Here is a 15124-nt window from a genome sequence, read left to right on the forward strand (position 1 = left end):
CCTTAATGTCCGTCAACAAATGATTGGTTTAAGATGTGGGGTGTGTGTGTGTGTGTGTGTGTGTGTGTGTGTGTGTACACACGCACATACATAATGGAATATTATTGAGCCGTAAAAAAGAATGAAATATTGCCATTTGCAGCAACGTGGATGGACGTAAAGATTATCATCCTAAGTGAAGTAATCAGAGAAAGATAAATATTATATGATAACACTTATATGTGGAATCTAAAAAATAATACAATGAACTTATCTACAAAACAGAAACAGACTCACAGACGTAAAAAACAAACTGGTTACCAAAGGGGAAGGGGGGGCAGGGATAAATTAGGAGTTTGGGATTGACAGATACACACTATCTATAAAATAGCTAAACAACAAGGATTTCCTGTATAGCACAAGGAACTATATTCAATATCTTGTAATAACCTATAATGGAAAATAATCTGAAAAAGATTATATATAGATAATATAAAATATTATATATAATATATATATAAATAAAACTGAATCGCTTTGCTGTACACCTGAAACTAACACAATATTGTAAATCAACTATAGTTCAATAAAAAGAGAAAGTGAGGGGTTCCCATGACGCCCTCCTTGAGGTTGATAATTTGCTAGAACGGCTCACAGAACTCAGGAACACAGTTTCTATACTAGATTACTACTTTGTTATAAAAGGATACAACTCAGGAACAGCCAATGGAAGAGATGAATGGGCCAGGGTATGGGGGAAAGGGGCATAGAGCTTCCATGACCTCTCCAGGCACGCCATCCTCCCAGCACCTCCGCGTGTTCACCAACCCGGAAGCATGGCTCCTCAAAGCCCTTCAGTTAGAGTTGTTTATGGAGGCTTCACTACAGGCACAACCGATTATATCATTAGCCCTTACTGATTAACTCAACCTCCAGTCCCTCTACCCTCCCAGGAGGTTGGAGGTTGGGGCTGGAGTGCCAACCCTCTAATCACCTGGTTGGTTCCCCTGGCAACCAGCCCCCATCCAGAGGCTATCCAAGAGCCCCCAGCCCCTAGCCACCATTACCATACAAAAGACATGTCCTTCAGAGATCCCAAGGGTTTTGGGACCTGTGTGCCAGGAAGTGGGGGCAGAGACCAAAAGTCTATTTCTCATTGTGTCACAAGTTCCATTAGTTTCCACCAGCAAATGAGTTATTGATAATTTCAGGGATTCTGCTCAGGTGGAAAAAATAACAAGGAGAGGTGACAGAAGGGCGGATCATACTGGCCGCTCCTCCTTCCTGTTCTTTTCTTCACTTCTTATAAACCACACACCTTGGCATGGGCCCTGATACAACCTATTAGTTTTTTCTTCCATTAAAACACTGGACCTGGCTTCCCTGGTGGCACAGTGGTTAAGAATCCGCCTACCAATGCAGGGGACACGGGTTCGAGCCCTGGTCCGGGAAGATCCCACATGCAGTGGAGCAACTAAGCCCGTGCACCATAGCTACTGAGCCTGTGCTCTGGAGCCTGTGAGCCACAGCTACTGAAGCCCGTGCTCCGCAACAAAAGAAGCCACCGCAATAAGAAGCCCCCGCTCGCCTCAACTAGAAAAAGCCTGTGTGCAGCAACAAAGACCCAACGCAGCCAATAAATTAATTAAAAAAAAAACAAAACACTGGACCCGATGATCTTTAAAAGCCTGATCAATTCTGAATTCCAGCAAGTAAGAGGCAGAAAGGAGGCAATGCAGGAAGATGGGCTGTACCCCGCTGGCTTACAAACCCAAGCTGTACTTGCCCAGCTTCAAGACCAAAGAAAGAGCCCAGAGTCAGCAACAGAGACGTTAGTGGTTTAATGGATGGGGGAGCTTACATGTCTGAAGCAAGGTCCTGGAGCAACACCCCACGGTGCGTGGCAGACAGCAGGCAGGACCTGGAGGCAGGCTTTCTTCCTGGGGCAGTGGGAGATTACTAGTTGAAGGGGAATTGACGTCAGGTGGGCTCATTGGTTACCTGGGAAACCAGCAGAGGAGCATGCTCCCTCACTGACCCTTTGATAAGCTATCAGGTGGAGACATTCTGATCTAAAGATTAGAACAGCCAGTTAGCTGGGCCCAGGGGGCAAGTATGTAGGAAGGTCAGTCATGTGAGTAGGGTGTAGGTGAAGTAGGTGCTGGTCGAGCAGGGAATGTATGGAGAGCAAGAGAACAGCCATCTTGGGTGTCCTGATCGTACAGAAGGGATGAAGGGAAGGAGGGAAATTCTCAAGTTCAGATAAATGAAAATGGAAAGGGGCTTCCCTGGTGGTGCAGTGGTTAAGGGTCCGCCTGCCGATGCAGGGGACATGGGTTCGTGCCCTGGTCCGGGAGGATCCCGCATGCTGTGGAGCGGCTGGGCCTGTGGGCCGTGGCCGCTGAGCCTGCATATCCGGAGCCTGTGTTCCGCAGCGGGAGGGACCGCGGTGGTGAGAGGCCCGCGTACCGCCAAAAAAAAAAAAAAAGAAGAAGAAGAAATGCAAATGGCCAGTATGTATATGGTCACTCAGTAAATATTTTAAAAAGTTAAACAATTATGCTTTAAAAAATTATCAAGTTGATAACAGCAGTTGGGTTGAGGCGTCACTGACTAGCTGTGTGACTTTAGGCAAGTTATTTAAATTTATTAAACCTCAGTTTCCTCATCTGTAAAGTGGGCATGGCAATACTACTTTCCTCTTAGGATTGTTGTGAGAACTGAATAAGATAAATGACCAGCACTTGCTATGGTGCTTGGAGGTGACTGCACTTATCAGAGTTAGCTACTAGGCTTAGAAATACTGCAGTGAGAATGTGCTGCTGGTGGGTGTGTACTCCCGTCAGCAAGAGATTTGGCCACAGAGGTTAAGGGCAATCGCTTCTGGGAATTTATCCTAAGGACATAGAGATACGGATAAGAAGGTCCATAATAGCATTCTTTGGTAAAGAAAAATTTGAAACAAATCATAGTGGTTTAAATAAATTATGATTAATTCATGTAACGGACTGATTGACACATTTATGTAATAGAGTAGAATAAATTATGTAATAGAAGAGATACATCTGTGTAATAGAAAGAGAGTTTAAATAATGGATGTTTTAGGTCAGGATTTGTCAACCATTGTTCAAACATTTTCAAAGTAAATCTTCCTCAGTGGTATAAACAATGAAATACATAAAAATTGAACTTTCTCTTATTGAAGGGGTGGGGGTGGGAATGTTGTTACCTGTGGAGCTCTGCAAACAAGGCCCTTCTCCCAGCCCTGCCCCACTCTTGGACAGGAGCTGAAAGAGGTCCTATGGCTCACAGAACAATTTTTAACAATACAGGGAAATAGTGATAGAATATTGTGTTAAAATCAGAATAAAAAACACACACATAGTATGTCTTAATTTTGCATTTTACAAAGCCATATAAAAATGCCTGGAAGAGAACACACTAAAAGAATGATGGCCATCTCCTGGTTGGATTTTAGAGCATTTGTATTTTTTTTTATTAATTAATTAATTAATTATACTTTTGGCTGCGTTGGGTCTTCGTTGCTGCACGTGGGCTTTCTCTAGTTGCAGCGATCAGGGGCTACTCTTCATTGCAGTACACAGGCTTCTCATTGCAGTGGCTTCTCTTGTTGTGGAGCACAGGCTCTAGGCACGTGGGCTTCAGTAGTTGTGGCTCGTGGGCTCAGTAGTTGTGGCTCGCAGGCTCTAGAGCGCAGGCTCCATAGTTGTGGCGCACGGGCTTAGTTGCTCCAGGGCACGTGGGATCTTCCTGGACCAGGGCTCGAACCCATGTCCCCTGCACTGGCATGGGGATTCCTAACCACTGTGCCACCAGGGAAGTCCTATATTTTCTTTTTATAACTTTTTGGGTTTTATTTTCCAAAATTTCTTTAATTAATATATACCATAGTTATAATCAGGAAATATATCGTTTAAAAAAAGCTTTTATTCCTTTCTTTCCCACTTTTCACCCCAACATTCAGTTGGCACCAAAAGCTCAAAGCCCTGTCCCTCTGATGTTGTCTCTCCCATGATAAAAAGTTGTAATATATCTGTATTGGAAGTAATGCTTAAGTCTACACACAGTGTTTTAATTATTATGATTATACAAATATCATGGTTGCACACTTTCCTTTCTTGTATGTTCTTTTGCTTTTCTTAGTGTTAATCATTATCTCATTTTTGGAGGGTGGAGAGGTGGTTGTGACAGGGATGGGACAGAAGATAGGGATTCAGAGTGTTTGTCAAAGTTCTATTTTGTCACCTGGGTGGTCATTGCAGAGGTGTTTGCTCTTTATTCATTAAGCTATACTTTTGTGTGGTTTTTCTGTTCCTGTGTTATATTAAGAAAGAAAAAGTTAAAAAAAGAAAAAAAGAAAGAAAAAGTTTAAATAAATCATGCAATAAGAACGAAAGTAGCTTTTTTTTTTTTTGTCTTATTTTTCTTTGAACACAAATTTAAGTCTTTCCCCACGGCTCCAACAGTTTTCTAAAATAAAATTTCATATAATTTTCCATACCAAGGTTGGTATGGAAACCAACCAACAGGTAGCCAGATAATCTACCTGTTTCAGTCAGTCTTCCCTGGGTCACTCTGGGTGCATGCTCTCCTCCTAGGGTAATCTGGACTGTTGCTCTCCAGGCCTGTTGCACTGCTGTCAGCCTGATATCTCTCCTCACGCCCTTCCTCTGTTAGATCCCCTTTTTCTTGGATCCATGTTTTTGTTCTTTGTTTACTCTCTTGTTTTAGTGAAAGAATAGCATGTGTGAGATATATTTTTTGAGACCCTGCATGTTTGAAAATGTCTTTATTCTATTCTCAAATGATAATAGTTTGGCTGGGTATAAAATTCACAACCAAACATTTTTACTTCAGAATTTTGAGGATAATTTCCACTGCATTCTAGCTTTAAATCTTGTACGAGGTTTTATACCATGCATATTCCTAATCGTTTTGTCTGTTGTTGGAGTCTTCTCTTCAAGGCTGAAATTTTAAAATGTCATGTTTATGTGCCTCAGGGTAAATCTTTTTCATCAAGGTGCTAGTTACTGTGTGGGTCCTTTGATCTGGAGACCTCGTTCTTTGCTTCTGTCAAAATTTCCTGTATTCCTTCTTAGGTAAGGTCCTCCTCTGAATTTTTTTTTATTGGCTGTTAGAACTCCTGGATTGATTCTCTAATTCTTTTAACTTTTCTCTCCTATTTTCCATCTCTTTGTATTTTTGTTCAACTTTCTGGGAAATTTCCATTATCTTTAAACCCTTTTACTGTTTTTGCTTTCTGCTGTCATACTCTTTAATTTCTAAGAGCTTTAATTTATCGTTTTTATTGCATCTTGTTCTTGTTTCCTGAATGCAATACCTTCACTTATTTCTGAAGAATTGTCATTTCTTTGAAATGTTCTTCTTTCTGTTTTGAGTTTTCTCTGATTTCATTGGGTTTCTCTGTATCTGTGTACTTGTTTTGGTCTTTCTTTTAGCATTGGGGCTTTTTCTCTTATGTCTGTGCTCCTATTATGCCCCTTCTTTTTTTTTTTGCCACACCACGCAGCATGTGGGATCTTAGTTTCCTGACCAGGGATGGAACCTGTGGCCCCTGCAGTGGAAGCACAGAGTCTTAACTGCTGGACTGCCAGGGAAGTCCCTGCCCCCTTCTTATTTAAGAGCGAGCTACTAGAAACTGACTGCAAGCTCTGTGTACTTGGGCACTGCTTGCTAATGAGTGTATTTCGCTGTAGGACCTGCTACACAAATGACCAGCTGACTTATTCTTTTAGAATCTTTGGTTTGATTTGTTCCTTCAAAGAATCCTCTTCTAATTTTCTGTCTGGGAGAAGAGGAGGGGGAGAAACCTGGGTACCAGATTCTTGGATTAGCTGGAAAAGGCAACTGCTGAATTCCATTGATAATCATAGTCTGTTTCTTAACCCCCCAGTTGTCCAAAGAGCCCCTCACAACACACCCACCTCTGTGCCTGGTATTCTCACGTTCAGGGCCTCTCTGGTTCAGTATCTCAAGGGAACGTATTGTTCTTAGCATCCTCTGTGGAGAGGGAGGAGTGGTGACCTAGCTTAAGAGTGAAGACAACTTGAGGTCTAGCTGAAGCTTACACACAGATTTTCAACCAACCCTTCTCTTTTTAGGCTCCTACCTTAACCCCACCTTCCCCAATACTTTGTTCCTCCAATTTCTGATTCTTTCTGAAATTGTTTGGGTGCTCAGGTTTGACCCACATCCACTCTTTTAGATGATTGCTATTCCTTCATCTACTTTCTGTCTTCATGTATTATGACTTGGGATTACAGATACATCCTAGTGTTATTGAAAATAGTGACAGAGCTTTTATTGTTCTCTTTGCTTTTGGAGTGATGCTGAGACACCACCATTTAAAATCCCCAAGTCTCTGCCTTGGTTTTCAGTATAACTGTTATTGTATTTTTTGGCTTCCTGAATTCTCTAAATTTTCTGCAAGGAACACGTAATATTTTAAGAAGAAAATGCACTACCTCCACACACAGGTATTTCAAGACAAGAGGGCTCAAGAAGGCCTGGAGCAACAATCTGGCATTTTCCTGCCTCTTGCTGAAGGTTCTTGCTGAGACGGCAGGGCCTATGAAGCCCCTTTATCTTTCACACTTCAGCTTCCTGACACCATGCAGCCATCCATGTGGCCTCAAGCACCTGCCAGAGAGCATCACACCCTCCTTGTCAGGGAGCACATTCCTGGCTTATTCACCTCTGGGCCAGGACTGGCTATGAAGTAGCCTTTGCCAACCATGCAAGCTAATCTGCATGCAGTGTGGATCCTTTCCTGAGTTATGGTCATGCCTCCAAAAACACAACAATTTTTATAAACAGAGAATTCAGGGTGTGTGTGTGCGCATGCACACACGTGCGGTGTGTATTTTGCCATGACACACATGGGTTTCCACTCCACTGTTGCCATTCCAGTCAATAGTGGCTGGGCATGACCCGGGAATTCTCCATGACTGCTTGCTACAGACCTGACCAGTGCCTGACATATATGAGTGGCCCCTGTGAAGCAGGCACCCTGGGCCCCGGAACACTCTTGAACTTCATTGGCTCTACCAGGTTCAAGGGAATCCAAAACCCCAAGATCTAACACAGGCCCCTACAGGCTCTGGATTCATGGGGTGAATAGAAACTCAGTGAGGAATCCCCAAACTGCAGAAATAGTCATTATGTCCCCTGAGCTCTCACTGACTGGGCTCCACCTTGGCCTGAGGACATGGCTATTGCAGTTGAGCCAGTAAGCACAAGGGAGTCCAAGACGAGGTCCAGGAGTGCTCTTTTCTTCCTCCTCCTCCCCTCCCCAAGATCCTCTACTTCCTCTACCACCGGAATCTCACACTTTACAGCCTGACCTACAAACAGACTTTGCTGCAAATCCTGTAAGAATTGATCCAGCCAATTAAGTCAGGAAATTCCTCTCTAAATTTAACATGTCCATCAATCTCATCCAAAATGGTAGCACTGATTTGGTGGGCTGAGGCTTTGAGGCTATTTTGATTTAATCCAGCAAAAACAACAGAGGGCTTCCCCCACCTCACAGATTTACTCATTTCTCAGTCAATTCTGGTTTTATTAAACTCAGCAATGTACGCACCTCATAAAATAATCTTCATCAATACTCCCCTGCTGGACTCACACATTTCCACTGCGGAAGGTTGCTGATTAGAGCTGCTAAGGCAATGGGCAGAAATCTCCTGTTGTATTGCCTTTGGTGTACTTGTGTCCCTACTTGTGAATCTGTGATTATCGCTTTTCCAACAAGGGTTTAGGGCAACGTGTGTATGTGGAGATTTACTCACAAATGGAAAGTTATCCTCTATTAAAGTCAAACGCTACTGGGGTCATCTCCCCCACCCTGAGAAGACCATCTGTCACCCCAGTGCATTGCTCTAATTGACCAGACCAGGCCAAGAGGAGCCCACACACATATGCACGAAGACAACGTTACATTTGGAGACTGGATATCACCTTTAATTAATAATGCCACAGTCCAACATCCTTTTTGTTGCTGTGGCAGATTGTGATTGTGTGTGTACATGTGTGCGTTCCTGAACAGATGGGCCAGCAGAGACTCCCACGCAGGTCTCAGCCAACAGCTCTGTTGAGCAGCAACTGGAAAGCAGTCTCCAGAGCAGCATGGAGACTGGACTCCTGCCTCCCGTCCTCCTGGGTCACCTTTCGTGCACTCTGAGGGAAAGGCTGAGGAATGTGCCAGCGCAGATGAAAGGACTTCTCAGCAAAGATCAGTCTCCAGCCCCCAGTCCTCACTGCCTCTGACCAGAGGGATGTCGCTGGGTAAAGCACAGACTGCTAGGCAAAGGTGGACAACCTGGGCCAGCCTTGGTCCCCATGTCACACTGGGGCAGCACCACAATGACCCAGCCCTGGGCAGAGAATCCATAACTACTGGGGCCATTTGACTAGTTTCTTTCAGAGATAATCAGGATGTAGCCCAGGCCCTTCCTGGGGCCAGCCAAAGAGGGGCAGACTCAGCCCGATAGCTACACGGGCCGTCATTTCCAACCCAAACCTAAAAGCCTGCCCTCCTGCCATCTCCACTCTCCAATTCCCTCACACGCCTAGTAGGTCCACAGCCCAGACATGGCAGGGGAGATCAGCATGACGGTGGGTTCCAAGGAGGCCATGAGAGACCCGGGCTGAGCTGGAACTGCAGCCGTGTGCCAGCCTGAAGCCAGCCCTCTCCCCCATGGTCACAGCCAGCCAGAGCTCTTTGAAGCCAGATGGGACCCCACAAGGCAAGGCAGCAAGTTCTTGGCCTAGTGCAGAGGGAGAAAACCAAACTGGCTCCACCGTCCCACCTCCACCTGCTCTGTGCCTTAGGAAGGCAAGGAGCCCAAGTCCCCAGGACAGTGGTATCAGCTGTTGGGGAAGCACCGTTGTCCAGGTGAGGCCTCAGGCCGGAAGCTGTGTTTGTTCAGTGGACTCGGGTAGTAGGTGGTTGTGTACACATTGGTCTGCTGCAATGGGTAGAAGTTGGCTCTGTCATCGGGGATCAGGTTATTCTTATTCAGGGTCTGTGGGAGAAGGAAAAAACAAGAGAGGAAGAGGTGAAGGGAGAGACGGGGAAAGAGGACAGGCCAGAGCAAGGAAATCAGGAGCCAGTCAATGAGAGACCGTTCTGGCTGCTGACACAGTGTTCTGTTCACCACACCACTGCTCTCTCCCAAGTGCCCAGCCTAGTTATGTCCAGCCTAGGGCCAGGACCACTGCACCCTTCACCCTGCCCTCTGCTTCTCCGAGAGGACTCCCACCTTGAATTCCATGGGTGTGTACTTCTCATTCTTGGGGGCACCCCCGCCCTTGTAATGCAGGTGGTTGGGGGTGGCGGGATGGACGAGCGTGGACTCCTGGGACTGGTGCCGGCAGTGCTGGCAGGACAGGTACACCGCCAAGGTCAGCAGCCCAGAGCCCAGGAAGCAGGAGATGCCTGTGGCCACCAAGTGGAGGAGACTGAACCCTGGGAGAGGGAAGAGACAAGAGGTAAGGAAAGGGCCGCTGTGAAGACCCCCAACTGCCTCCCAATAGGAGGCCCTGAGACATAAAGGGAAGGGCTTTGTAGCCAGAGTCATGAGAAACAGGAAGGCTGCGTGGCCTGTCACCAGGGGCCTGTCTCACAGGACCACCTGTGGCTTGGGTCAGAGGAGGCAGCCAGTGGTGTGGAGTTGGGTGACTCTTCTTGAATACAGACTTGACCACCACTTCTTAGCTGAGGGGCATGGATGGAATTGCCCAGACTCTCCTACACATGGTCTAAAGCAGTGCGGGACCTCAACAACGTTTGTGGGTCTGGAGTGAGAAGTGGAGAGACTCCAGGTTTCGGAGTAGGTGGGTCTCCTCCTTGGGGAGGGTGGGGGGCGTGGATCGACAGGCAGCATCATGAGGTGGGGCAGGTTCCTTTTACCTCCACAGCCAGTGGCCTCGTCCACACTGGAGGCAGGCAGGATCACTGCAGGAAGACAAGCAGAGGGGGTGTAAGAGGCAGGGAGGAGAGGACATGGGTCCCACCAGGGCTTGGTGTGTGTCTTGGAGGACCCCTGGGTCAGCGCTGACCTGTGGGACTGAACCTGGGGACCTTCATTTCCCTTGGTCTCCCCCCAGGCCCCACCTCTAAGAAAGGTCGGCCCGTCCATTAAATGAGGAAGCACAAAGGCCCAAAGTGTGTGAACCTCCCGCCCCGGCATTTCATCCTGCACCCCCCAGGATACTTCAGAAGGGGACGGAAGCTGGGGGCTCAGGGCAGGAAGGGTTGGTGTGAAGGTGCTGGCTCGAAGACCTACCGGGCATCTCTTTGTAGGGGCAGGGGCGGCTCTGGCTGCCGTTTCCAGCACAAGTGCTGGGCCCGGGGACCAGCTCCTCGCAGTGGCGGCCACGGCTTTGGACTCCATCCTCCGTGCATGCACTCCACTCAGACCATGGCGACCAGCCTTCTGTGGGTTGTGGGTTGGGATGAGGTTAACCACCCAGACTCCCTTAGTGGGGACGCGCAGGCTCCGCATTGCTCCCCAGGCCCTGCCAGATGCACTCAGTACCTGGGCAGGCCTGTGTGGCGCACAGCGCCTCCTCCGTGTGCAGCCCGAGACAGATGTCCTCGCCTGGGGAGGGGGCGGGGCTGCTGCAGGAACGGGTGCGTTGATAGTGGCCGCCACCGCAGGAGGCTGAGCATGGGGACCAAGAGGTCCAGCAGGACCAGGTACCCCGCACTGCAAGGTGATGGGGTGGGTGAAAAGGGGCTGCAGGTGCAGGCATGGCGCAAGACAGTCTTCTACCCCGTCCCAGGCTAGGCCTCTCAGGGCCACACGGCCCTCAACATCCGCCCCGCCCCAGCCCTACAGTCCACTGCTAGGGAGTCCCCCTCCCCTCAGGGGTGGCAGGGGAAATGCAGGCTGCAGACAGGACACCAAAAACCAACTCCGCCTCAAATCAAGCTCCTTGTCTAGCTAACCCATTAAAGGAGAGAAAACAGCGACACGGAGGGTGAGGAAATGCCCTGGTCCCTGCCGTGTCCATGTTCAGGGCAGAAACTTGCTCTGGGGCCCCTGTACAGAGTTGGCAGGGAAGAGAGGTCTCCAGGCAGGAGTTAGTTGTAGCCTGGGGAGGCCTGAGAGTTTCCCCGTGGGGGTTCCCTGGGCGAGGGTTTCCCTGGGCCGAGATTCCTTAGTGGAGGGTTACCTGGACAAGCTTGGGGGTTGCAGTCCTGGTACTCGTTAGCGTCACCCACACACGGCAGGCCCCCATTGCGGGGCTCCGGGTTCGTGCATGTCCTCTTGCGGACGCGGAAGCCCAGCTCACAGTCCCGGGAGCAGGAGGACCAGGGGCCCCAGGCGGCCCAGCCCCCGCTCACCGTGTGCGGGGAGGTGCCCCCGCTGCGCAGGAGCTCCTCCACCAAGGCTGGGGGGATACAGAGGGGCTGGCCTCAGCCACAGAGGGCTCCCACGGCAGCCCAAAGGCCTCCCGCCTGCTTCCAAACCGCACGTCCCCTCCCCGCCCCCTCCCCCGCCAGCTCTCACTCCCGGCCCCGCCCCATCGCTCTGGGCCTGGGAGGGAGGGTGGCGGGTGGGGAGGCGCAGGGCTGTACCGTCCGTGTCGCAGGCTCCAGAGCCGTCCGCGGGGCAGGTTCGGGTCTCCGTCCTCCTCCTGCCAAACTGCAGCCCGTGGGGGTCGGCCAGCGGCGCGCGGCACGTGAAGCGGAAGCGCTGCTCCTGCCGCGCCCCGCCCTGGGTCACGTTCACCGGTAGCCAGGGCGTCCAAGGCGTGTTGCGCCGCACTTCGGGGCAGCCTTCATGGTTGCAAGTCTTGAACTCCTTCGGCGTGAGGACTGGTGCTGTTGCACAGCCTCGCAGCCCCAGGCCTGCCCCGCGCTCCGCCCCCCGCCCCGTCTCTGCCCTCCCCTTGGCTCGAGGTCCAGGCATCCCGCGCCCGCCCCCGGCCCGGCCCTCACCACGCCGCAGCCCGGGCAGGAGTTGCCGTTCTCACAGGCCCGACGCCGCGATTGCACACCGCTCCCACAGTGGCTGCTGCACTTGCTCCAGGAGCCCCAGGATGCCCAGAAGATGGGCACCGGGCAAGGCGTGTTTTCATTACAGAACCTGACGGGGAGAGGGGGAGGAGTCGTACTCTAAGGAACGGGCACCCCTTTCCCTATGAGAGGTCACTGGGATTGCGAGACTGGGAAAACGAGGGTCCACTGGACCACCTGGAGAATCCAGGCCACCTTCTAGGGGGCCCGGGAAGTCGGGGACCTCGGGGCTGGCTTGTCGCAGAAACCAATAGCCACGCCCTAGCTCACCGTTCCTCCCGGCTCTTGCCCACGCAGATGCGGCCCCCGTGGCGCGGAGCAGGGTTGCTGCAACTTCGCTGACGGACCTGGAATCCAATCCCACAGGAGGTGCTGCATAGGGCCCACGATGACCACGGTGTCCACGCCCCGTTCCTGGTGGGGCCGGAGGGGATAGAGACAAATGACCCTCTGAGCTCTAGCTTCTCAGATCTAATCACATCTGCATAGATGGATTTTGTATTGTTGTCAGGAAGTGCCATTGACAGGAGATAGCTCCTAACCAGGCCTTCTCAGGAATGACTTATTCATTCATTTGTTCACTCCTCGAACATGCATTGAGAGCCTTCTTCCATATATCAGGCTGTGCTTAGGGTTAGAGCACAAAGATATACCCACATGGCCCCTACTCGCAGGGGAAAAGGACATATTCTCTAGAGAAGGCCTTTGCCATCTGCAGCCTTTGTTTCAGCCTTGTTGGTTGGCAGACCCTGGTATTCAAACCCATGCTCTCTCCCCCATTCTACTACTGCACATGCTTTGCTCCAACCTCAAGACACCACCCACTCTTGTCTCCTTTGCCCCTAATTTTCAAATTTTGGCTCTACCACTTAACGGGCTGTTTAAGGCTGGGCAAGTTACCGAAACCTTCTGTGCCTCATCATACTCTTATCTTTAAAGTAAGGATAATGATTGTATGCCTACCCCATGAGGTTGTTGTGATGGTTAAATTAATAAATGTAGTGTATATAAAATTATTTTAAGAGTGTCAAGAATTATGGGTTATTTATTTTAACCACTTTAGGGAGTCCTCAGGTAGTAGGCAGTGTGCAAGCTCTCTCTCTCTCTCTCTCTCTCTCTCTGCCTCTCTCTCTATATATAATATGATCTCATTTAACCCTCCCAACAACCTTCAGGCTGGGCACTGTAACCCTCATTTAGAGAAGCTCAGAGTGGTTAGGTAGCTACCACCATCCCATGCTGTCCCTCCTGTTTGGGACTGCAAGGCTTATTGAGGATATGATCTGGCTAGGGATAACTCCCATGCCTCTTTGTATTAAGAGCACTGCAAGGCAGAAAGTTCTCTCCCACTGGAGTGGAAACTCTCCCAGGGCTCATGTTTCCTGCCTCAGACATCAGCCACCTGTCCAGTGCCCTGCACAGCCCTGAAGTGTTTTCTGTCCTTTAGTGCAAACAGCTGGCTGGCGATGCCCCGTTCCCTCCATCCCCCTCTCCCATTCCAAGGCCACCGCCAGCAAGCCCTGCGTCCTCACATACCTGGAGCAGTTGGCAACGTGGATGGCTGGCCCCAGGCAGTCATAGCCCCCACAGCGGGGTCGAGGGGAGTCACAGGCCCGGGCCCGACACAGGCAAGAACCTGAGTTGTCCCCATCTAAGTGCTCACACGGTTGCCATGGTGACCATGGGCCGAAGCCCCCATCCCGGGTCACATTTTGCACCTGCAGACACACACCAGGAGCAGGACCCTGTCACACAAGGCAGGGACAGGGAAGGTCCCAGGGCTGTGGGGACACTGATGGAGAGTCATGGCCTGAATTCGGGGGAAGAGGTCCCTGGTGGGGGGCACAAAAGGGTTCTCACAGGACATGCTGTGATGTTCTGGGTCCAGAGGCTCATGTTGGAGCTGTCCTCGAGTGTGCTGCAACGTTGCTGCTTCCCGTCCCAGCCGCAGTACGGGTCCCGTGCCCCCAGGCATGCCCTGCCAGACAGAGGTCCAGAGACTCAAGCCCACTGGACTCCCACCATCACCTGCATCCCAAGAATACACATGGACACTCTCCCCTGGGCACTTCTTTTTTTTTTTTTGCGGTACGCAGGCCTCTCACTGTTGTGGCCTCTCCCGTTGCGGACCACAGGCTTCGGACACAGGCTCAGCGGCCATGGCTCACGGGCCCAGCCGCTCCGTGGCATGTGGGATCTTCCTGGACCGGGGCACGAACCCCTGTGCCCTGCATCGGCAGGCGGACTCTCAACCACTGCGCCACCAGGGAAGCCCTGGGCACTTCTTTCATTCAGTTGTCCTCCACAATAATAACGAAGTTCATTGAGTACTTACTGTGTGCCAGGCATCGTTTTAAGCACTTTAGAAGCATGAATTAACTCAATACAACAACTCAATGAGGAAGGTACTGTTATTATCTTCATGTTACATGGAGGAAACCCAGAGCCGACCATGGACTCACACTATGGTGCTCCAGAACCCACACACTTAGCCAAGAGATTACTGCCTTCCCTGAGTCTGGGTGCCCCACAGTCCTCATCTAGGGCCACAGGTGAAGATGTGGTGAACAGAAATCCAAAGAGGTAGTTAGACACCTGCTAGACACTATGATTATAGTGATGGAAAGGACCTTACAGATGACCTGGCCCAGTGGTTCTCAACCCTGGCTGCACGTTAGAATCACTAAAGGAGCTTTTAACAAACAATTTCCTTCATTAAAAAAAAATAGTAGTTATTTATTTGGCTGAACCGGGTCTTAGTTGCGGCCTGCAGGATCTTTGTTATTGCGTGAGAGATCTCTGTTGCGGAATGCGGGCTCTTAGTTGAGGCATGTGGGATCTAGTTCCCTGTCCAGGGATTGAACCCAGGCCCCCTGCATTGGGAGTGCAGAGTCTTAACCACTGGACCACCAGGGAGATCCCTAAAGGATTTTTTTTAAAAATACTGATACCTGGGCCCAACCCAGACAAGAATTTCTGGGTGGGTGGGCTGGGGATTTAAAAGCTTGAGGGTGGGGCTTCCCTGGTGGCGCAGTGGTTGAGAATCCGCCTGCCGATGCAGGGGATGCGGGTTCG

General features: G+C 50.2%; 1 protein-coding gene across 1 annotated transcript in view; it reads right to left on the bottom strand.

Annotated features, from left to right (window-relative positions):
• Positions 1–8666: 8666 nt before the first annotated feature.
• The window catches only part of SEMA5B (semaphorin 5B), a 121504-nt gene continuing 115046 nt past the window's right edge, over positions 8667–15124 (bottom strand). Inside the window, exons 12-22 of the mRNA XM_081234866.1 lie at positions 13910–14027; positions 13586–13767; positions 12320–12463; positions 11972–12119; positions 11609–11834; positions 11203–11421; positions 10563–10733; positions 10311–10460; positions 9935–9979; positions 9285–9490; positions 8667–9047 (exon numbers count right to left, since the gene is read on the bottom strand). Coding sequence (XP_081090992.1) covers positions 8889–9047; positions 9285–9490; positions 9935–9979; positions 10311–10460; positions 10563–10733; positions 11203–11421; positions 11609–11834; positions 11972–12119; positions 12320–12463; positions 13586–13767; positions 13910–14027 — 1768 coding nt within the window. The 3' untranslated portion in view covers positions 8667–8888. The remainder of the gene's footprint in view (positions 9048–9284; positions 9491–9934; positions 9980–10310; positions 10461–10562; positions 10734–11202; positions 11422–11608; positions 11835–11971; positions 12120–12319; positions 12464–13585; positions 13768–13909; positions 14028–15124) is intronic.

This window comes from Mesoplodon bidens (genome assembly GCF_964165515.1).
Source record: "Mesoplodon bidens genome assembly, chromosome: 5".
In the NCBI taxonomy this organism is placed as follows: domain Eukaryota; kingdom Metazoa; phylum Chordata; class Mammalia; order Artiodactyla; family Ziphiidae; genus Mesoplodon; species Mesoplodon bidens.